This window comes from Trichomonas vaginalis, chromosome I (genome assembly GCF_026262505.1).
Source record: "Trichomonas vaginalis G3 chromosome I, whole genome shotgun sequence".
NCBI lineage: Eukaryota > Parabasalia > Trichomonadida > Trichomonadidae > Trichomonas > Trichomonas vaginalis.
The window spans coordinates 2,892,342-2,913,886 of NC_067203.1; the positions used below are offsets into that span (position 1 = coordinate 2,892,342).

The window sequence follows — 21,545 nt, forward strand, 5'->3', positions numbered from 1 at the left end:
CTTCTTAACAAATTCAAGAAGCTATATGCATACCATTTTAAAACAAATATTTTACATATATTAAATGCTTCAGGTTGAAAGAATACGGTGGAGCCAAAAGTGGCTCGACCTCAAAACAAGCATTTTATGAGCTTACAAAGGGTGTTATGAATGAATTCAAAGGTATTTACATACATCCTGACCTCGTTCATTTTGTTGCTAAATTCAGCAAAAATAATGTTTAGGGTAGATGGGTAGATATAACCCGATTTCTAACCTCTTTTCTACCCTCATGAATTTTCATGAATTTCATCGTAAATGTTTTGTCGAAACTTCTTCATCGTATATGCTTTGTCGAAACTTCTCGTAAAGTTTTTGTCAAGACTTCTTCATCGTAATGAGCGTAAATGACAAAAAAATAATGTTTAGGGTAGAAGGGTAGATATAACCCGATTTCTAACCTCTTTTCTACCCTCATGAATTTTCAATGAATTTTCATGATTCTTCGTAAAATGTTTTGTCATGATTTCATCGTAAATGTTTTGTCGAGATTTTTATCGTTGTGGTCGACGGTTAAGCCACAAACGAATGTCCGACGTCCCACCAAAAAATATTTTTTATTTTTATTGTAGTAAGAACAGAAATGTCATCGAAGCAAAAACGTTCACGAACAAATCTAATGGCGAAACATTCACAAAAGGCACTTACAACGGTATTGAAGTCTTACGTAGAGACAAGGATGGTTATATAAATGCAACCAAATATGTGTCAGCAGTTTAGGAAGGACTTTAGAAGGTTGTTGGAAAATAAGTCCTGGGAAGAGTATTTTGAAGGCATTTTGTGAAGAATATACCAACCCGCGGAAAACAGCGGGTTGCTTTTTATACAAAATTCATGCAGGAATTCCTGATGAAATCAAACAGGTTAGAGGAATGTATGTAGACCCAAGACTTGTAAACTATATAGCAATGTGGGCTTCTCCAAATATTGCATAGCAGTTGGAAAAATTATGGACTCCATAGGCACAGAAAAGTTCATGAGAAATTAGATGAAGAAGAACTTGAAGATACAGTAGAGAATGCAAACCTTTGTTCGAAGAAGAAGTTAGAAAAAATGCATGAAAAACAAATAGAACATGAACGTGAGATATGTTCTGGTTTATAGAGACTCTCCATACGAACTAGACCAATGGGAACAAGAAGATTTAAAGAGAGAATTTAGAGAATATGAACTCGCTAAAGTAGCATTTGAAGTGCCAGAAAAGAAGTTAAAAGTTGGGGTCGTTTTGTAAAAAAATATTGTGATAAATGAACCATTTTTTTCGACAAAAAATTAATTTAGGTAGATGGGAGATATAAACCGATTCTTAACCTCTTTTTCTACCCTCATGAATTTTCATGAATTTTCCCCGAAATAAAAAATAAAGTTGGTTTTTTTTAAAAAAATATTTTTTTTATTTTTAATGTAAAACATGTTAGCAACAACAGCACCAAACTCGTTGTCATGAACCCAACTTCAATGTTAGTAAAGAGATGAAAAAGCTTCATTCCTTCTTCATATACTTTCGAAACAAAAAATCCAGAAGATAACGCGAGAACTTCTCCAAGGAGGATTTAGATTGCACTGCAAAAGATGAAACAGATGAAGATATCTTTATGAAATGCAGGATATTATTGACCATTTACCCAATGCCTGAAATCCAACAACAAAAGCTTACTATTCCAGAATTCGAGAAATAGAAGTCAAAGCAACTGACTCAGTAGAAATAAAGAAGTTCATACGAAAGGTTAACTATGAGTTTCTTGATTTCATTGCAACCACAAAAGTCATGGACAAAGATTGCGATATGGATAATAAGAACATCTCTGACATATACAAATCCTGTGGGAGTTTAAGACCTACGACAACTTTGTTTCGTTAGTTGCTGAATGTGTATGGCAGATAAGAATAAAGATAGAAGAGGTAAGATATGAATGAACAGATAAAACCCGCAATGAGTAGAGAGCAATTTAGATCTCACATATACGACTGACTTATATAAACAGAACCTTGCACCATTTAAAGATTTGACATATGCTCCAAAGTATTGTGTACAACTGAAGAAGAAAGCCGAGTCAAAAGAAGTAAATAAAAATAAGTGCAAGTTCATTCCTGAGCACGTTTTCTTTGCTGACTTTGAGTGTAGTACCGATGGCTTTCATAAAGCTTTTAACATATGTTACGACAGTGAAGATGGTTCAGTGAGTGAAAGCATTTGGGGTCAGAACTGTGCAACAGAATTTTTGGAACGACTTCCTGACAAGAGTTTAATATATTTCCATAACCTCAGTTATGATATAAACTTCATCTTAAGACACATGACAGAAGTGAAAGGAACTCCCATCATTAAAGGTTCACGAACAATGCAAATAACTGGCTTATATAAAGGAAGGGCAATTATTATAAAAGACTCTTACAGTGTTATAAATAAGAAGCTTAAACTATTTCCTGCTATGTTTAACTTACAAACAGGACCGAAAGAAGTATTTCCATATAACTACTACAGCAGTGTTTTGTTAGCAAATGACAACAGAACTGGTGTCATTTCTGAAGCATGTAAGTTTATCCGGGATGCAGATACATTCATGAAAAACATAGATTCCATCAAAGGTTGCAGAATAGATGAGAACCACTTCGACTTAGAAAAGTATAGCACATTTTATTGCAAACAAGATGTAAGAATTTTAAGAGAAGGTTTTGTTAAGTTCCGCAATGACATATTGAAAGAATTTGATTTAAACGTTTATGACTACGTTAGTATTTGTTCAATTGCTAACAAATTATTTGAGAACAGAGTGTACTTCCCGAATGGAAATTTATATGACCTCTCAAATAAACCAAGAGAATTTATTTCGAGATGCATTCAAGGTGGAAGATGTATGCTGTCAGATAACATTAAACAAAAGAGCGAAAAGAAACTCATTGCTGACTTCGACGCTGTTTCATTATATCCATCAGCTATAGCAAGACTTTATACTTTAGAAGGAATTCCAAAGTATTGAAGGATGAGATGTTAAGCACAGAGTATCTCATGAGACATTTATTCGATGATGACCAAAAGGAACCCATTGGTGAAAAGTTTATGTCTGGCTTCTTTGTTCTCATTAAGATAACAGAGATTGGAATACATAGACACTTTCCTTTAATAGTTTGTGACCCTGAACTAAATCCAGAACTTAACGTTCCCAGAAGTTCAAACACTTGCTGTTTAATGTATGTTGACCATATAACATTACAAGACCTCATAAAATATCAAGGTGTCAAATGTGAAGTGTTGCAAGGATACTATTACGATGGAAACAGAGATATTAGAATAAGAGATGAAGTAAAGAAGTTGTTTGAGTTAAGGTTAAAGTATAAGAAAGAAGGAAATCCTTTGCAAGAAAATATAAAGCTCATTCTGAACAGTATTTATGGCAAAACTATTCTATCTCCTATTGAGTCAAAAATAACCATAGTAAATGACAAAGATGCTATAAGATATGCCATCAGAAACTACAACCATATAGTGAAGTTCGAAGGTTTGGATGGTTCAGATAAAACTATTTTCAAGCTAACGAAAAGCATTTGCAGACACTTTAACTTCTGTCCACTTGGTGTTAATATTCTATCTATGTCGAAGAGAATAATGTGTGAAGTATTCTGTACTGCTGAGGACTTAGGAATGGACATCTTTTATAGCGACACCGACAGTATGCATCTCTACAATGAAGATATCCCTCGTTTAGCTGAAGAGTTTGAGAAACGTTATGGAAGAGTTCTCATTGGTAAAAACCTTGGTCAATTTCATAGCGACTTTGCAGAAATAACACCTGGAAAACAAAGTTTAGCATACAAGTCAATATTTTGTGGAAAGAAGACTTACATAGACTTACTCACGAATGATTTAAATGAAGTTGCATTTCACTGCAGAATGAAAGGCGTGAAGCAAGATGTTATTGCTTTAACCGCTAATGAAATGTTTCCTGACTCTGTTCAGTGTTTCTATGATGAAGATAAAGGTTTAATGGTTCCGCAAGGAACATATGACAAAGACTCTGAGTTCAGTTTAATGAAACTTTACAAAGCACTTTATGACGGTCAAGAGATTGGATTTGACTTATGTAAGTCTGCTACACCTGCATTTGAAGAGAAGTTTAACTTTTCTATTCAGACTAAGACTTCATTCATAAGAAAGCTTAAGTTCTGAGGTCATTTATTTTTGTCAGCAATGAGGTCATTTATTTTTGTCAGCAATGAGGTCATTCGTGATAAAAATAAAACTAGCGGCAAGGGCGAAGCCCATGTGGTCATTTACAATACTGCGATGGTAGAGTTTAAGAGTTGTGCTTCAATGTAGAGACAGTCCTTATGGTCTGGAGGTAAGAACACTGGGCAGTTATGGTCATGAGTGGAGAACATGTCTATCCAAAACTCACGATTGAAGCCAGTTAATTTATAGTATTTAGGGTTAGGAAGTGGTGAAGTTCTTGTATGACCAATGAACTCATTTTCAACTCCCTTACTTAAGTTTGAATATAATATAGCTTGCTTTCTATCCCAAATGCCAGGTGTTACAATCTTTGAAAATTCATTTTTCCTCGGAAGCATTGCATCATAATTGAAAACATTCTTGAAATCATCACTTGGTTCAGAGATTTGAAATCTTATACGTAATGGATTTTCTTTCTCTTTAGCGACTTCATTGAATGGTGAGAATATAACAAACTGACAGTCATGAGTTCCATCTTCATTTTCATTAAATTCATAATGAAAGTCTATAAGTTGTGGCTGACTACCTTCTTCTTTCAGTTGTGCAAGAAACTCACGTAAAGGCTGTAAAGTTTGTACTTCAATATTGAACTTTTTCTCGAACATCTCATTAAATGAAATCATACATTGCAACAATGTTGTATCGTCTTTAAAGTATTTGTATATGTGAATGTTTTGGGCGCTTAAAGACTGTTCGTCATTTTCTATCTCGACTTGAAGTATAAAGTCAACCTTTCTGAAAGCACGTGTTATATACATAGATGTTATGCCAATGTACTTCTCTTCATTTATGTTCACAATCCAGTCTGTTGGAAACTTAAACGTTACTCTGTTCCCCTTTATTTTGACGTCAGGGTTTTCACTACTGAACGCAACAGATAAAGGTATTTGTCTATACATTTAATTCGGATAAAAATAAACCATTTACTCTTTCTTCACTTCAGCTTCTTTAGCTTTTTGTTCTTCCTTTGCTTTTGCTTCTTCTCTAGCTTTCTTCGCCAGCAAACGTGGGTTCTTTTGTCTTCCAGCAGCTAATGCAGCTAGTTGTTTTTCACTAAGTTTTCTCTTTGGTCTCTCTGGCTTTTGTTCTTGTTTTTGTTCCTTCAGTTCGGATAAAATTTGCTCGCGAATTTCTTTCTTCAATGCTTCAACATCTATGACCCCTTGGGTCTTGTCCGTAGGGCTTGTCTGAGTCATTTGACTGCAGATAAAAAACAAAATTAAAACTTTAACCGATGTAAAATGAGCTTGTCAAAATCAGAGCGAGAGTCTATTATATTAAATGACGCAAGAGGAATACAACATCCTTTCTATTACGTAAGTCAGAGTAAAGATGGTAAAATATATGTAAGAAAAAGAAAGGTTCCATTAGCGAATGCAGAAAGCGACAACATTAAGGTGTATGGCAAGGGTGAAGTCCACGAAGCCCATATAAAACCTTCTATTCAAACTGAAAAGTCAATAGAACCAGAAGAAAAGAAGCCAGATGTCTTTCAATAACGAACCAAGAGCTTATTGCAAAGTTCGTGAATTTCATTGAAAAACAAACCGAGTCAAAGAACCCTGACCCACCAGTGAAAGAAGTTGAGACAAAAGAGAATGTACAGTTCATTGAAAATGTCAAGAAACAACTTCCACCACGAATGCCAAGAAGAAGAGTGAGAATAATGAAGTAAATAGATATTTTTATCTGAAGTAAATACATGCAGAACGAACAGCTAAACGAATTTACTCCAGCAGAGCATATTCATCAGATTCGCTCATATTTCGATATCATAGACAATGCAGTTCAAATTGGTGACACTAATAGAAAATATTCTGACGCAAAGATTCCATCACAACCTGGAACTGCTAAAGATAACACATGGGTAACATTCAATCTCTCACCTCCTGGTGAAAATATGTTGGACCTTTACAATACATTCATTACGTATAAAATGGAAGGTCAATTTATTGTAGATAAAGAAATTGGTTCAGGTTCCAATAAAACAAACCCACCAGGATTTTGGATTGGTTTCGATGACGCTTTCTATGCAGTTGCTGGATATCAAATCCTTGCAAATGGTCGTATCGTATATTCTCAAGACAACGCAAGAGAAGAAGCATATATAACTTCAAACTCACAAACTACCGAACAAATAAAGAAAGTAGATGTTTTCTCAAAGACTCGACATGAAGATGTATGGAGTCATTCGGGAACATGCAGAACAGGACAAATTGTTAGTGGTCCAATTACAGCAGGAAAATCATTTGATTTTAAGCTTCGTTTAAGAATTCCTGTTAGAAGATTCCTTCCATTAGAAGCTATTCGATTTATTCCAGCTTTTGCAGGAAACATTCAGCTTAAAGTAAAGTTCAGTAGCGACGCCTTACAATGCACATCTATATCTGTAAATGATATCATTGCTTTCAATCCAACTCTTAAAGTTGCATTTGCTTCAGATTCAAATCCACCGACAAATAAATTTGTTCCATGGAATGAACCATTCACTATGATAACGAAGGCAGTAGAAGCTAGTGGAACAGTTACTATTACAACTGTAACCCAGCAACTATTTCGAACAAAGATGGATTTTAATGAATGTTTCATTCATCCAAAGTCATTCTCTTTAGACCCTAACATTTATACAGAACTTGTAGAACATTATACAAACGAGGCTTTATGTTTTCCTGTTAAAGTTATGGATTGGATTCCTATGGACGGTTCATTCTCAAAGAATACAGATAGTTCAAGTGCAACATTTACAGCAGCTTATACGCCTATTAATGTTAAAAGTATTTGGGCACTATTTAGAAAGAAAGACAACTATTATGTTAATTTTGAGAACCCTAAGTTTAAATATCTTCAGCTTTCCATGGGAGCTTATGGAAATATGCCTGCAGAACCTGAAAAATCATATGGACCTGTATTTTATGAAATGGTTGCGAACGCTTGCAATACAAACAATGATATGATTGGATTTAATGAAGATGTTATGAGGTCATTGGTGGATGATGGTAGTGTGGAACATAAATGGGATAGCTATGACAACACACATTTCTTATGTGGTTTTCCAACAGAAGTGGACTTTTGCTTCCAGCAAGGTCAAACATCTACTGCTCCAATAACATACAAATTGTCTGTTAAAGGACCTATTGAACTAGCAACTGAAAACGTACCAAAGCCACTTATTGGATTTATGAGGGATTGTTGCTTTGCCATTCAGGTAAGACAGTCAGGCATCCCATAATAATAAGATTAGATGACTATAACTTAGCACGGACGACAGTGAGGAATAAAGGATGAACGTTTATTTTTAAAGCTTATAAATGAGTTCTTCATCAAGCTCTCGCGAACCTTCACCATCTATGAAACAAACTTTACCAAACGATTATGGAGCACCTATTGAATATTTCTTACGAGCTGCACAATGGCAAAGAGCAGTCTCACCAAGGTTAGGTGTTCCACCAGCTCCTGTCAAAAATAGCATTTGGTCAAGTCCTTATATAAAATATGGTCTCCCACTAGGTTTGCTAGCTACAGCAGGAGCAGTTATGATGTTGAAAAGAAATAAAGCAAATGTTGTAAATAATACTGAAGTAGCTGAAGTTAAACAAACTCCAACGCCTTCACAAGCAAAACCTTCAATGACTCCTGAACCTATGGAAGTACAAACTCCTGTTCAAAAGTCAACTCCTAAACCGACTCCAACATTTAAACCAGAACCTACTCCTCAAATAAATCATAAAACTCCTGCGTTTCCTTACTGAAAAAATAACGTTATTTTTATTTAATATTAAAATTTTTATTTGATTGAAATGACAAATAAAGTCACTGAAGCAATGAAACAAAAGTTTTTGGTAGAATACATTAAATCAGGAACTATTCCAGAAGGTTTTTACATTCATACTATGAAGGATGGTAGAGTTCAGTTTAGAAAGATAAAGCAACCATTAGATAAAGAAGGAATTTTGAGAAAGATTAAACTTCATGAGGACAACATTGCTGAACTTAAGAAGAAGTTAGAAGAGTTGGAGAAAGGAAGAGAGTTATAAAGCAATGAATTCAACAGGGTGAAAAAACAGGTGAAAAAAGAGGTGAGATCTCACCACTTCACCTAAATTTATTTTTGTGCTATGTTTTCATACGTGTGAGGGTGGTGATATCATTAATTTTTAAGTTTATTTTTATATAAATGACGAAAACTATTGAGATAACAAACTACAACGGTCATGAGTTCAAGAATTTGTTCTTCGTTCCTCGTGAAAATACATTCTATCAGATACGAGGGAGAAAGGGTAAAGTTAGTTTGAGCGTTTATGAAGGAATGAAGAATGGAAAGTTTATACAAGCATACGATACAAACGGTAAACGTGTTTCATTAGCTTTGTCAAAACTTACTAACATTTATTTTGACAGTGATTTTGACCTATATGAAGAAGAAAGTGAGTCAGAAGATTATGAGCTGTTATGTGAAGCACAGCAATGGGAGGAGTTGCAATACTTTTGTAAGTGAGAACGTTTATTTTTACATTAATGAAGTCGTTTGTGAAAACGTTTATTTTTTCATTAGTGAGGTGAAGTGGTTGGCGGCTTTATAAATATTTAAGGTTAAGTTAGTGTTGTCGTTTGTGTTGTAAAATATATGTTAATGGTTTTGTAAATATTTAAGGTTAAGTGGTGTACGGAGGCGCGCAGTGCCTCAGTACACGACTTATGTATACTAACTAAGGTGTTGGAGTTTGTTTAACTTCAGCTACTTCAGTATTATTTACAACATTTGCTTTATTTCTTTTCAACATCATAACTGCTCCTGCTGTAGCTAGCAAACCTAGTGGGAGACCATATTTTATATAAGGACTTGACCAAATGCTATTTTTGACAGGAGCTGGTGGAACACCTAACCTTGGTGAGACTGCTCTTTGCCATTGTGCAGCTCGTAAGAAATATTCAATAGGTGCGCCATAATCGTTTGGTAAAGTTTGTTTCATAGATGGTGAAGGTTCACGAGAGCTTGATGAAGAACTCATTTATAAGCTTTAAAAATAAACGTTCATCCTTTATTCCTCACTGTCGTCCGTAGCTAAGTTATAGTCATCTAATTTTATTATGGGGATGCCTGACTGTCTTACCTGAATGGCAAAGCAACAATCCCTCATAAATCCAATAAGTGGCTTTGGTACGTTAGTTAGTATGGGTTAGTCGTGTACTGAGGCACTGCGCGCCTCCGTATACCACTTAACCTTAAATATTTACAAAACCATTAACGTATATTTTACAACACAAACGACAACACTAACTTAACATTAAATATTTACAAAGCCGCCAACCACTTCACTTCACTAACGTTTTCACAAACGACTTCACTAATGTAAAAAAATAAACGTTCTCACTTACAAAAGTATTGCAGCTCCTCCCATTGCTGTGCTTCACATAACAGCTCATAATCTTCTGACTCACTTTCTTCTTCATATAGGTCAAAGTCACTGTCAAAATAAATGTTAGTAAGTTTTGACAAAGCTAATGAAACACGTTTACCGTTTGTATCGTATGCTTGTATAAACTTTCCATTCTTCATTCCTTCATAAACGCTCAAACTAACTTTACCCTTTCTCCCTCGTATCTGATAGAATGTATTTTCACGAGGAACGAAGAACAAATTCTTGAACTCATGACCGTTGTAGTTTGTTATCTCAATAGTTTTCGTCATTTATATAAAAATAAACTTAAAAATTAATGATATCACCACCCTCACACGTATGAAAACATAGCACAAAAAATAAATTTAGGGTAGAAGGTTAGATCTAACCCGATATCTAACCTCTTTTTTCACCCTGTTGAATTCATTGCTTTATAACTCTCTTCCTTTCTCCAACTCTTCTAACTTCTTCTTAAGTTCAGCAATGTTGTCCTCATGAAGTTTAATCTTTCTCAAAATTCCTTCTTTATCTAATGGTTGCTTTATCTTTCTAAACTGAACTCTACCATCCTTCATAGTATGAATGTAAAAACCTTCTGGAATAGTTCCTGATTTAATGTATTCTACCAAAAACTTTTGTTTCATTGCTTCAGTGACTTTATTTGTCATTTCAATCAAATAAAAATTTTAATATTAAATAAAAATAACGTTATTTTTTCAGTAAGGAAACGCAGGAGTTTTACGATTTATTTGAGGAGTAGGTTCTGGTTTAAATGTTGGAGTCGGTTTAGGAGTTGACTTTTGAACAGGAGTTTGTACTTCCATAGGTTCAGGAGTCATTGAAGGTTTTGTTTGTGAAGGCGTTGGTTTTGACGTTGGTTTTGGCGAAGGTGTTGGAGTTTGTTTAACTTCAGCTACTTCAGTATTATTTACAACATTTGCTTTATTTCTTTTCAACATCATAACTGCTCCTGCTGTAGCTAGCAAACCTAGTGGGAGACCATATTTTATATAAGGACTTGACCAAATGCTATTTTTGACAGGAGCTGGTGGAACACCTAACCTTGGTGAGACTGCTCTTTGCCATTGTGCAGCTCGTAAGAAATATTCAATAGGTGCGCCATAATCGTTTGGTAAAGTTTGTTTCATAGATGGTGAAGGTTCGCGAGAGCTTGATGAAGAACTCATTTATAAGCTTTAAAAATAAACGTTCATCCTTTATTCCTCACTGTCGTCCGTGGCTAAGTTATAGTCATCTAATTTTATTATGGGGATGCCTGACTGTCTTACCTGAATGGCAAAGCAACAATCCCTCATAAATCCAATAAGTGGCTTTGGTACGTTTTCAGTTGCTAGTTCAATAGGTCCTTTAACAGACAATTTGTATGTTATTGGAGCAGTAGATGTTTGACCTTGCTGGAAGCAAAAGTCCACTTCTGTTGGAAAACCACATAAGAAATGTGTGTTGTCATAGCTATCCCATTTATGTTCCACACTACCATCATCCACCAATGACCTCATAACATCTTCATTAAATCCAATCATATCATTGTTTGTATTGCAAGCGTTCGCAACCATTTCATAAAATACAGGTCCATATGATTTTTCAGGTTCTGCAGGCATATTTCCATAAGCTCCCATGGAAAGCTGAAGATATTTAAACTTAGGGTTCTCAAAAATTAACATAATAGTTGTCTTTCTTTCTAAATAGTGCCCAAATACTTTTAACATTAATAGGCGTATAAGCTGCTGTAAATGTTGCACTTGAACTATCTGTATTCTTTGAGAATGAACCGTCCATAGGAATCCAATCCATAACTTTAACAGGAAAACATAAAGCCTCGTTTGTATAATGTTCTACAAGTTCTGTATAAATGTTAGGGTCTAAAGAGAATGACTTTGGATGAATGAAACATTCATTAAAATCCATTTTGTTCGAATAGTTGCTGGGTTACAGTTGTAATAGTAACTGTTCCACTAGCTTCTACTGCCTTTGTTATCATAGTGAATTGTTCATTCCATGGAACAAATTTATTTGTCGGTGGATTTGAATCTGAAGCAAATGCAACTTTAAGAGTTGGTTGGAAAGCAATGATATCATTTACAGATATCGATGTGCATTGTAAGGCGTCGCTACTGAACTTTACTTTAAGCTGAATGTTACCAGCAAATGCAGGAATAAATCTTATAGCTTCTAATGGTAAAAACTTTCTAACAGGAATTCTTAAACGAAGCTTAAAATCAAATGATTTTCCTGCTGTAATTGGACCACTAACAATTTGTCCTGTTCTGCATGTTCCGAATGACTCCATACATCTTCATGTCGGGTCTTTGAGAAAACATCTACTTTCTTTATTTGTTCGGTAGTTTGTGAGTTTGAAGTATATATGCTTCTTCTCTTGCGTTGTCTGAGAATATACGATACGACCATTTGCAAGGATTTGATATCCAGCAACTGCATAGAAAGCGTCATCGAAACCAATCCAAAATCCTGGTGGGTTTGTTTTATTGGAACCTGAACCAATTTTCTTTATCTACAATAAATTGACCTTCCATCTTATACGTAATGAATGTATTGTAAAGGTCCAACATATTTTCACCAGGAGGTGAGAGATTGAATGTTACCCATGTGTTATCTTTAGCAGTTCCAGGTTGTGATGGAATCTTTGCGTCAGAATATTTTCTATTAGTGTCACCAATTTGAACTGCATTGTCTATGATATCGAAATATGAGCGAATCTGATGAATATGCTCTGCTGGAGTAAATTCGTTTAGCTGTTCGTTCTGCATGTATTTACTTCAGATAAAAATATCTATTTACTTCATTATTCTCACTCTTCTTCTTGGAATTCGTGGTGGAAGTTGTTTCGTGACATTTTCAATGAACTGTACATTCTCTTTTCTCTCAACTTCTTTCACTGGTGGGTCAGGGTTCTTTGACTCGGTTTGTTTTTCAATGAAATTCACGAACTTTGCAATAAGCTCTTGGTTCGTTATTGAAAGAACATCTGGCTTCTTTTCTTCTGGTTCTATTGACTTTTCAGTTTGAACAGAAGATTTTATATGGGCTTCGTGGACTTCACCCTTGCCATACACCTTAATGTTGTCGCTTTCTGCATTCGCTAATGGAACCTTTCTTTTCTTACGTATATTTTACCATCTTTACTCTGACTACGTAATAGAAAGGATGTTGTATTCCTCTTTGCGTCATTTAATATAATAGACTCTCGCTCTGATTTTGACAAGCTCATTTTACAATCGGTTAAAGTTTTTAATTTTGTTTTTTATCTGCAGTCAAATGACTCAGACAAGCCCTACGGACAAGACCCAAGGGGTCATAGATGTTGAAGCATTGAAGAAAGAAATTCGCGAGCAAATTTTATCCGAACTGAAGGAACAAAAACAAGAACAAAAGCCAGAGAGACCAAAGAGAAAACTTAGTGAAAAACAACTTGCTGCATTAGCTGCTGGAAGACAAAAGAACCCAAGACTACTGGCGAAAAAAGCTAGAGAAGAAGCTGAAGCAAAAGCTAAAGAAGCTGAAGTGAAGAAAGAGTAAATGGTTTATTTTTATTGGAACTAAATGTATAGACAAATACCTTTATCTGTTGCGTTCAGTAGTGAAAACCCTGACGTCAAAATAAAGGGGAACAGAGTAACGTTTAAGTTTCCAACAGACTGGATTGTGAACATAAATGAAGAGAAGTACATTGGCATAACATCTATGTATATAACACGTGCTTTCAGAAAGGTTGACTTTATACTTCAAGTCGAGATAGAAAATGACGAACAGTCTTTAAGCGCCCAAAACATTCACATATACAAATACTTTAAAGACGATACAACATTGTTGCAATGTATGATTTCATTTAATGAGATGTTCGAGAAAAAGTTTAACATTGAAGTACAAACTTTACAGCCTTTACGTGAGTTTCTTGCACAACTGAAAGAAGAAGGTAGTCAGCCACAACTTATAGACTTTCATTATGAATTTAATGAAAATGAAGATGGAACACATGACTGTCAGTTTGTTGTATTCTCACCATTCAATGAAGTCGCTAAAAGAAAGAAAATCCATTACGTATAAGATTTCAAATCTCTGAACCCAGTGAAGATTTCAAGAATGTTTTCAATTATGATGCAATGCTTCCGAGGAAAAATGAATTTTCAAAGATTGTAACACCTGGCATTTGGGATAGAAAGCAAGCTATATTATATTCAAACTTAAGTAAGGGAGTTGAAAATGAGTTCATTGGTCATACAAGAACTTCACCACTTCCTAACCCTAAATACTATAAATTAACTGGCTTCAATCGTGAGTTTTGGATAGACATGTTCTCCACTCATGACCATAACTGCCCAGTGTTCTTACCTCCAGACCATAAGGACTGTCTCTACATTGAAGCACAACTCTTAAACTCTACCATCGCAGTATTGTAAATGACCACATGGGCTTCGCCCTTGCCGCTAGCGGCTTATTTTATCACGAATGACCTCATTGCTGACAAAAATAAATGACCTCAGAACTTCAACTTACGAATAAAGCTTGTTTTAGTCGTTATTGAGAAGTTAAACTTTTCAGCAAAGCAAGGACTAGAAGACTTACATAAGTCAAATCCAATCTCTTGACCATCATGAAGTGCTTTGTAAAGTTTCATTAAACTGAACTCAGAGTCTTTGTCATATGTTCCTTGCGGAACCATTAAACCTTTATCTTCATCATAGAAACACTGAACAGAGTCAGGAAACATTTCATTAGCGGTTAAAGCAATAACATCTTGCTTCACGCCTTTCATTCTGCAGTGAAATGCAACTTCATTTAAATCATTCGTGAGTAAGTCTATGTAAGTCTTCTTTCCACAAAATATTGACTTGTATGCTAAACTTTGTTTTCCAGGTGTTATTTCTGCGAAGTCGCTATGAAACTGACCAAGGTTTTTACCAATGAGAACTCTTCCATAACGTTTCTCAAACTCTTCAGCTAAACGAGGGATATCTTCATTGTAGAGATGCATACTGTCGGTGTCGCTATAAAGATGTCCATTCCTAAGTCCTCAGCAGTACAGAATACTTCACACATTATTCTCTTCGACATAGACAGAATGTTAACACCAAGTGGACAGAAGTTAAAGTGTCTGCAAATGCTTTTCGTTAGCTTGAAAATAGTTTTATCTGAACCATCCAAACCTTCGAACTTCACTATATGGTTGTAGTTTCTGATGGCATAATAGCATCTTTGATCTACTATGGTTATTTTTGACTCAATAGGAGATAGAATAGTTTTGCCATAAATACTGTTCAGAATGAGCTTTATATTTTCTTGCAAAGGATTTCCTTCTTTCTTATACTTTAACCTTAACTCAAACAACTTCTTTACTTCATCTCTTATTCTAATATCTCTGTTTCCATCGTAATAGTATCCTTGCAACACTTCACATTTGACACCTTGATATTTTATGAGGTCTTGTAATGTTATATGGTCAACATACATTAAACAGCAAGTGTTTGAACTTCTGGGAACGTTAAGTTCTGGATTTAGTTCAGGGTCACAAACTATTAAAGGAAAGTGTCTATGTATTCCAATCTCTGTTATCTTAATGAGAACAAAGAAGCCAGACATAAACTTTTCACCAATGGGTTCCTTTTGGTCGTCATCGAATAAATGTCTCATGAGATACTCTGTGCTTAACATCTCATCCTTCAATACTTTTGGAATTCCTTCTAAAGTATACAATCTTGCAATATGCTGATGGATATAATGAAACAGCGTCGAAGTCAGCAATGAGTTTCTTTTCGCTCTTTTGTTTCATGTTATCTGACAGCATACATCTTCCACCTTGAATGCATCTCGAAATAAATTCTCTTGGTTTATTTGAGAGGTCATATAAAATTTCCATTCGGAAGTACACTCTGTTCTCAAATAATTTGTTAGCAATTGAACAAATACTAACGTAGTCATAAACGTTTAAATCAAATTCTTTTAATATGTCATTGCGGAACTTAACAAAACCTTCTCTTAAAATTCTTACATCTTGTTTGCAATAGAATGTGCTATACTTTTCTAAGTCGAAATGGTTTTCATCTATTCTGCAACCTTTGATGGAATCTATGTTTTTCATGAATGTATCTGCATCCCGGATAAACTTACATGCTTCAGAAATGACACCAGTTCTGTTGTCATTTGCTAACAAAACACTGCTGTAGTAGTTGTATGGAAATACTTCTTTCGGTCCTGTTTGTAAGTTAAACATAGCAGGAAATAGTTTAAGTTTCTTATTTATAACACTGTAAGAGTCTTTTATAATAATTGCCCTTCCTTTATATAAGCCAGTTATTTGCATTGTTCGTGAACCTTTAATGATGGGAGTTCCTTTCACTTCTGTCATGTGTCTTAAGATGAAGTTTATATCATAGCTGAGGTTATGGAAATATATTAAACTCTTGTCAGGAAGTCGTTCCAAAAATTCTGTTGCACAGTTTTGACCCCATATGCTTTCACTCACTGAACCATCTTCACTGTCAAAACAGATGTTAAAAGCTTTATGAAAGCCATCGGTACTGCACTCAAAGTCAGCAAAGAAAACATGCTCAGGAATGAACTTGCACTTATTTTTATTTACTTCTTTTGACTCGGCTTTCTTCTTCAGTTGTACACAATACTTTGGAGCATATGACAAATCTTTAAATGGTGCAAGGTTCTGTTTATATAAGTCAGTCGTATATGTGAAAAGTTCTCCATAAGAAATAGGCTCGAAATATTTGCACTCCCACAATGTTTTCATAACATCCCATAGCGGTGTAGTTCTATCCATGCGAACTACATATTATCTTCTCTCTTTGTATAAATCTTCATCTGTTTTTCAATGTTCATTCCACCACACTCCTTCAAGATTTCTATATAGTTGCGAATGAAATATGTTGTCATTGGTAATCTTTCATTTAGCATGTAGTGGTCTTCAACAAGAAGTAAGTCAATAGTTCGAACAGTTTCACATTCTTTTGGTACGTATCTCTTTATTTCATTATGTCTTGAGTCATTGAAGTAACCAATGGTAACATTGAATGTTATACCTGTTGCGTCAGAAATTTCTTGTACTTTACTTTGAGGAAAGTCTCTAACACGAATGACTTCTCTCATGTGGTCAATAGTTTCTTCATTTACTCCAGCCTGAATGCAAGCATAAACGAAACATTGTCTTCTGTCATAAGTGCTGCAGTTCTTTTTTCAGTTCATTGAAGATTTGGTAGCGTTCAAGATTTATAGGTAATGTGCAAAGATACTTCCAGAACTGACCGCTTCTCTTCTTATAAAACTTCTTTTCACCATTATCTTTCCAAAAGCTTTCTATAAGTGCTGGGTTTTCCTGTTTGCTTAAGAGCTTCCAAAATGGCTTTCTGGTCATTTGTCAGTGTGCTTTCATCTCTATATGGTCGCTCTGTGGCTTTCCTTTCTTAACATCTGACATCGTTAAGCCTTCATATTCTGTTAAATCATACATCTTTATTTCGGTAAGATTCTTTATGTTTGTCAAGAAGAAGTCATAGTGCATTTCAACAATACCTGCAGCATTTGCTTCTATCTCTGATATAAAGTTCTCCTTCAAGAGCTGATGTAGTAATGTTCCAATATTATTGAGGTTTAACGTAGAACATTCATACTTTCCACCAAGTTATAACATACCATCCATCTCTGTTGGGAGTTTATTTTAATTTTCTCTAAGAGTCTCATGAAAACCTTACCGAAATGTTTGTGTAAATATTCTCTGTTTGGTTCATCTAAAGCTTCGATGTTAAAGTCAATGAGTCTATTTGCCTGACTTCACATTTCTCTTCCTATTCTCTTCATCTTCTTTAACCATCTCTCACCTTCTTTTGGTTTGTCGTCAATGGAACGAATGACATCGTTAGCTTTGCGAACTTGTTCTATAGCACTTTTAAACATCTCTCTTCTCTGTTGTTTCAGTGTGTCGTCTCTCTTCGTGTTTCACCAACGTTTGCATTGTTATGTCAAACATTTCTTGACGAACATCATGCGAAAGAGCTTTACGAGTATGACCAACGTTCGCATTTGTTATGTCAAACATCTCTCTTCTTACTTCATGAGGTACTGAACGTCTATGATATAAGTCAATAGCAACGTCATTTAAAGGAAATGCTCTTGCATTTATGAACTCATGAATTCTATCATAAGTTATTTCACCATTGTAGTCATTGAGGATGTCAGCGAGTGCTTTTTTGTTTGTCGCGTAATGTTTTGCAACATCTATGTTAGCTTCTGTAAGAAGCTGTTTTATTTCCGAGTGTTCTAACTTAGACAACTTCCGATACATCTTTAGTAGGAAATAAAAAAATTTCTTAGAAAAAAATTAGATTAGATTTTTTAAGGCTAGTTTTAAAATATTTCGAACTTTTTATTATAATGAAACACATGCAAGATTGTAAGTTCTTTTCATACAATGCTCTCGCTAATGCCATCAAGAATGAGTTCAATGGTGCTTCAAATGTTAATGTTATCTTTAACAAGAAGTTTGTGAAAGAATCTAAGTTTGGTCAGTATGTCAGACCATTAGCTATTGTCATTGACCGCAAACGTTATACTTCACAAGAGTTAGCAGTAGTTTTGAAACAAAAGGGTTTCTTCGTGAATGTCAAAGATACACACTATACTATTATAAAGAACTCTAACATTGACTTCTTCAGTATTGCTATGAATCTTTCCGAACAGAAAGAATATAAGAAGGGTGAAACAAATGTGAAATATTATCCTTCATCTCTGAAGACAATAACGAACAAAGATGTTATACATAAGCTCCTACCAAAGGTTGAAGAAGCTTCTATTGACATTGACGAAGGAAGTGAAATGGTTGAAGAAATAGACCCTGAAGCTATTTAAGCAAAAATATATTTTTGGTTAGTCTTCATATGGATATTTTACAACAATTCCCCAATGTATAAACTTTTCATACGCTTTTTCATAAGCTTTATATACCTTCAGAAATTTTGCATAATCTTTAGAAGCATTTAGATATTGTTTAAATGCTTTGTATGTCTTCAGAAATTTTGCATAATCTTTTACATGTTGTTCGTTCTCTTCTTCTGTCATGAGTTCCGAATATTCTAAATTCATGTTCTTTCATATGAGATAAAATTTTATAAAAAAATAAAATTAGCTTAGATTTTTTTATTCTTCCTCTTTGAAGTTGTCAAAATACTCTGTTATTTTTTCTTTCAGTAGCGGTAAGTCTTCTTTGAAGGTAAGTATTGTACAACCTTTCATATCATAGTGTGTTTGAGGTAAAGTATCTTGAACTATCTGTTTAACATCTTCATTCGGTGTCATTGAAATCGGTAAGTTTTCGCGATAGAACCAATTTCTGTTAGATTTGTAAATCTTAGCAAGGTCGTAAAAGCTCTTGTTGTTTCTTCTGACTAAATGCAACATAACCATATCTCTGTCTTCTTCATTTTCCATCTCTTCAGTATAAATCATATACTTATAGCTTTTTTCCTTTCCTTTTGGTACCAAACGTGGTATTCTTTTCTGTATGTTTTTGTCTTTTGCTTCAATGACTTCATCTTTTGCTTGAAGTTTCTTTTCCATCTCTTCACGTTCTTGTCTATGAATTTCGTCAAGAAGTCTGTAAATATACCAAGCATAACGAGGCGAAGCCCACATTGCAACAGCATTTACTAATAGTCTATGTACATACCAACCTCTCAAACCATTTGGCAAATTTTTACGATTTTCATGAGTTTTAAGCGACCCCGAAAAAAGTCGGTCTCGCTGTGCTTCGCTCAAAAGTTCTTGTGTGCTTTGGTTTTTGAACCAATCGTCTGTATGTTTGGTATCTGGAGCAAAACATGCTGTCAAAATACTTTGCATTTGGTACATGTCATCTTTGACCGAACGAATGAGACGTAACTGTTTGTTATACTGAACCCACTCGTATTCTTCACTTATGGCTTCATGAACGATAGCAGTTGTTGTGTTCTCTGTTGTTGTCATTACTGTCTTTACATACAAAATAAAAAAATAAAAAAAAATAAAATTAGCGTTATTTTCTATCTTGTATAAAAGATATGATTTCAGGGATTTTTTTGACGAAGTGTTAAAGTTCTCTTCGTCAAAATTTCACGATTTTCATAAGCGTTTTACATGGTAAACGTCATTTTTTTGACGAAGTGTTAAAGTTCTCTTCGTCAAAATTTCACGATTTTCATAAGCGTTTTACATGGTAAACGTCATTTTTTTGACGAAGTGTTAAAGTTCTCTTCGTCAAAATTTCACGATTTTCATAAGCGTTTTACATGGTAAACGTCATTTTTTTGACGAAGTGTTAAAGTTCTCTTCGTCAAAATTTCACGATTTTCATAAGCGTTTTACATGGTAAACGTCATTTTTTTGACGAAGTGTCAAAGTTCTCTTCGTAAAAAAATACAGTTATATCATGAAATTTGGTCATTTTTTTCAGCAAAAATATATTTTAGGTGAAGAACTGAAGTGTGCCTATGTGCCCATGTGTGCCTAGGTCATTTTAACTTCTCTGAAAAATGGTGACAACAAGACATTTTGACAACAATACAGGAAATAGACTTCTTCGTATATGTTTTGTCAAGACTTCTTCGTCAATGAGCGTAAATCAGACAAAAATATATTTTAGGTGAAGTGGTGAGATCTCACCTGTTTTCTCACCTCTTTTCTCACCTCTTTTCTCACAAGCGTTTTACATGGTAAACGCTATTTTTTAAATTTTGTGAAAACTCAACGGTTTGACACAAGCTATATGCCATTTTACTCAGAAATTTGTTGCTGAATTCAGCAAAAATATATTTTAGGGTAGAAGGTTAGATCTAACCTCTTTTCTAACCTCTTTTCTACCCCAGTTATTTTATAAGCGTTTTACATGGTAAACATTGTGAATTCGTGAAATCCTAAACAGTTTTGTGGCTTCGATTTCCTCTGTCAGTACATCGAATGTTTTAACAATGCCGAAGGTTTCTTTATATTTCTTCTTGACATCTGAAAGAAGGAAATCGTCAGCAGTTGGATAGTTTTTGTTCAGAAATGCTAACATGTCCATTTTATCTTCTGCTGGTTTCTCTGCTTCTTTCTTTAAGTCAGCATAGTCGTTTCTCATACGTTCTATCTCTTTGACGGAGTAGTTATATTTCCTCATTGCTGCTTTACATTTTGAACATTGTGGGTTCATTTTTGCGTTATATTCTGAAACCTTACCTGCTAAAACAACTAAGGCGTCAATGGTTTTCTTTAACTCAAAAGTTGCGGGTCTTATTTGTTCGTTCCATACTTTACCTCTTCTATCTTCATCTCTTATCTGCCATACACATTCAGCAACTAACGAAACAAAGTTGTCGTAGGTCTTAAACTCCTCCGATTTATATATGTCAGAGATGTTCTTATATACCATATCGCAGTCTTTGTCCATGACTTTGTGGTTGCAATGAAATCCAAGGAACTCATAGTTAACCTTACGTATGAACTTCTTGGTTTCAACTGAGTCAGTTGCTTTGACTTCTATTTCATCGAATTCTGGAATAGTGAGCTTTTGTTGTTGGATTTCAGGAAGTTTAGGTAGATGGTCAATAATATCCTGCATTTCATAAAGATATTCTTCATTTGTTTCATCTTTTGCAGTGCAATCTAAATCTCCTTGGAGAAGTTCTTGCTTTATCTTCTGGATTGTTGTTTCGAAAGTATATGAAGAAGGAATGAAGCTTTTCATCTCTACTAACATAGATGTTGGGTTCATGACTAAAGAGTTTGGTGCTGTTGTTGCTAACATGTTCTTACAATAAAAATAAAAAATATTTTTTTTTAAAAACTAACTTTATTTTTTATTTCGGGAAAATTCATGA

General features: G+C 34.6%; 16 protein-coding genes and 5 pseudogenes across 21 annotated transcripts, besides 3 other annotated features; 8 read left to right on the forward strand and 13 right to left on the reverse strand.

The window, feature by feature from the left end:
* Nucleotides 1-8,978: part of a mobile genetic element that runs on past the window's edge.
* On the forward strand, nucleotides 2,025-3,027 carry TVAGG3_0917880 (annotated as a pseudogene). The gene has a single exon. A coding segment is annotated over exon 1 (1,003 nt).
* On the forward strand, nucleotides 3,632-4,207 carry TVAGG3_0917890 (organellar and viral DNA polymerase type B; the record flags this gene model as incomplete). The annotated part of the gene is made up of 1 exon (XM_001287530.1): nucleotides 3,632-4,207. One exon carries the CDS (start codon nucleotides 3,632-3,634, stop codon nucleotides 4,205-4,207), a length of 576 nt encoding a protein of 191 aa, XP_001287531.1.
* On the reverse strand, nucleotides 4,312-5,169 carry TVAGG3_0917900 (uncharacterized protein; the record flags this gene model as incomplete). Its single annotated transcript, XM_001287531.2, has 1 exon — nucleotides 4,312-5,169. The coding sequence occupies one exon, from the start codon at nucleotides 5,167-5,169 to the stop codon at nucleotides 4,312-4,314; it is 858 nt and encodes a 285-aa protein (XP_001287532.2).
* TVAGG3_0917910 (uncharacterized protein) lies at nucleotides 5,194-5,466 on the reverse strand (the record flags this gene model as incomplete). Its single annotated transcript, XM_051252096.1, has 1 exon — nucleotides 5,194-5,466. One exon carries the CDS (start codon nucleotides 5,464-5,466, stop codon nucleotides 5,194-5,196), a length of 273 nt encoding a protein of 90 aa, XP_051077670.1.
* Nucleotides 5,973-6,972, forward strand: TVAGG3_0917920 (uncharacterized protein; the record flags this gene model as incomplete). The annotated part of the gene is made up of 1 exon (XM_051252097.1): nucleotides 5,973-6,972. A coding segment is annotated over one exon (1,000 nt), but the record flags the coding sequence as incomplete, so codon positions are not given.
* Nucleotides 7,579-8,019, forward strand: TVAGG3_0917930 (repellent protein 1 family; the record flags this gene model as incomplete). The annotated part of the gene is made up of 1 exon (XM_051252098.1): nucleotides 7,579-8,019. The coding sequence occupies one exon, from the start codon at nucleotides 7,579-7,581 to the stop codon at nucleotides 8,017-8,019; it is 441 nt and encodes a 146-aa protein (XP_051077672.1).
* On the forward strand, nucleotides 8,068-8,304 carry TVAGG3_0917940 (uncharacterized protein; the record flags this gene model as incomplete). Its single annotated transcript, XM_051252099.1, has 1 exon — nucleotides 8,068-8,304. One exon carries the CDS (start codon nucleotides 8,068-8,070, stop codon nucleotides 8,302-8,304), a length of 237 nt encoding a protein of 78 aa, XP_051077673.1.
* On the forward strand, nucleotides 8,445-8,765 carry TVAGG3_0917950 (uncharacterized protein; the record flags this gene model as incomplete). Its single annotated transcript, XM_051252100.1, has 1 exon — nucleotides 8,445-8,765. One exon carries the CDS (start codon nucleotides 8,445-8,447, stop codon nucleotides 8,763-8,765), a length of 321 nt encoding a protein of 106 aa, XP_051077674.1.
* Nucleotides 8,979-8,982: 4 nt separating the features above from the next.
* Nucleotides 8,983-21,545: part of a mobile genetic element that runs on past the window's edge.
* Nucleotides 9,501-21,545: part of a mobile genetic element that runs on past the window's edge.
* TVAGG3_0917980 (uncharacterized protein) lies at nucleotides 9,639-9,959 on the reverse strand (the record flags this gene model as incomplete). Its single annotated transcript, XM_001325139.2, has 1 exon — nucleotides 9,639-9,959. One exon carries the CDS (start codon nucleotides 9,957-9,959, stop codon nucleotides 9,639-9,641), a length of 321 nt encoding a protein of 106 aa, XP_001325174.2.
* On the reverse strand, nucleotides 10,101-10,337 carry TVAGG3_0917990 (uncharacterized protein; the record flags this gene model as incomplete). The annotated part of the gene is made up of 1 exon (XM_051252101.1): nucleotides 10,101-10,337. The coding sequence occupies one exon, from the start codon at nucleotides 10,335-10,337 to the stop codon at nucleotides 10,101-10,103; it is 237 nt and encodes a 78-aa protein (XP_051077675.1).
* Nucleotides 10,386-10,856, reverse strand: TVAGG3_0918000 (repellent protein 1 family; the record flags this gene model as incomplete). The annotated part of the gene is made up of 1 exon (XM_051252102.1): nucleotides 10,386-10,856. One exon carries the CDS (start codon nucleotides 10,854-10,856, stop codon nucleotides 10,386-10,388), a length of 471 nt encoding a protein of 156 aa, XP_051077676.1.
* TVAGG3_0918010 (uncharacterized protein) lies at nucleotides 10,887-11,189 on the reverse strand (the record flags this gene model as incomplete). Its single annotated transcript, XM_051252103.1, has 1 exon — nucleotides 10,887-11,189. One exon carries the CDS (start codon nucleotides 11,187-11,189, stop codon nucleotides 10,887-10,889), a length of 303 nt encoding a protein of 100 aa, XP_051077677.1.
* On the reverse strand, nucleotides 11,588-12,458 carry TVAGG3_0918020 (annotated as a pseudogene). Its single transcript has one exon. A coding segment is annotated over exon 1 (871 nt).
* Nucleotides 12,486-12,919, reverse strand: TVAGG3_0918030 (annotated as a pseudogene). The gene has a single exon. A coding segment is annotated over exon 1 (434 nt).
* TVAGG3_0918040 (uncharacterized protein) lies at nucleotides 12,967-13,227 on the forward strand (the record flags this gene model as incomplete). The annotated part of the gene is made up of 1 exon (XM_051252104.1): nucleotides 12,967-13,227. The coding sequence occupies one exon, from the start codon at nucleotides 12,967-12,969 to the stop codon at nucleotides 13,225-13,227; it is 261 nt and encodes an 86-aa protein (XP_051077678.1).
* Nucleotides 14,189-14,763, reverse strand: TVAGG3_0918050 (annotated as a pseudogene). Its single transcript has one exon. A coding segment is annotated over exon 1 (575 nt).
* TVAGG3_0918060 (organellar and viral DNA polymerase type B) lies at nucleotides 15,377-16,009 on the reverse strand (the record flags this gene model as incomplete). Its single annotated transcript, XM_051252105.1, has 1 exon — nucleotides 15,377-16,009. A coding segment is annotated over one exon (633 nt), but the record flags the coding sequence as incomplete, so codon positions are not given.
* TVAGG3_0918070 lies at nucleotides 17,075-17,998 on the reverse strand (annotated as a pseudogene). The gene has a single exon. A coding segment is annotated over exon 1 (924 nt).
* On the forward strand, nucleotides 18,088-18,561 carry TVAGG3_0918080 (uncharacterized protein; the record flags this gene model as incomplete). The annotated part of the gene is made up of 1 exon (XM_051252106.1): nucleotides 18,088-18,561. One exon carries the CDS (start codon nucleotides 18,088-18,090, stop codon nucleotides 18,559-18,561), a length of 474 nt encoding a protein of 157 aa, XP_051077680.1.
* TVAGG3_0918090 (KilA, N-terminal/APSES-type HTH, DNA-binding family) lies at nucleotides 18,850-19,674 on the reverse strand (the record flags this gene model as incomplete). The annotated part of the gene is made up of 1 exon (XM_051252107.1): nucleotides 18,850-19,674. One exon carries the CDS (start codon nucleotides 19,672-19,674, stop codon nucleotides 18,850-18,852), a length of 825 nt encoding a protein of 274 aa, XP_051077681.1.
* On the reverse strand, nucleotides 20,558-21,472 carry TVAGG3_0918100 (organellar and viral DNA polymerase type B; the record flags this gene model as incomplete). Its single annotated transcript, XM_051252108.1, has 1 exon — nucleotides 20,558-21,472. The coding sequence occupies one exon, from the start codon at nucleotides 21,470-21,472 to the stop codon at nucleotides 20,558-20,560; it is 915 nt and encodes a 304-aa protein (XP_051077682.1).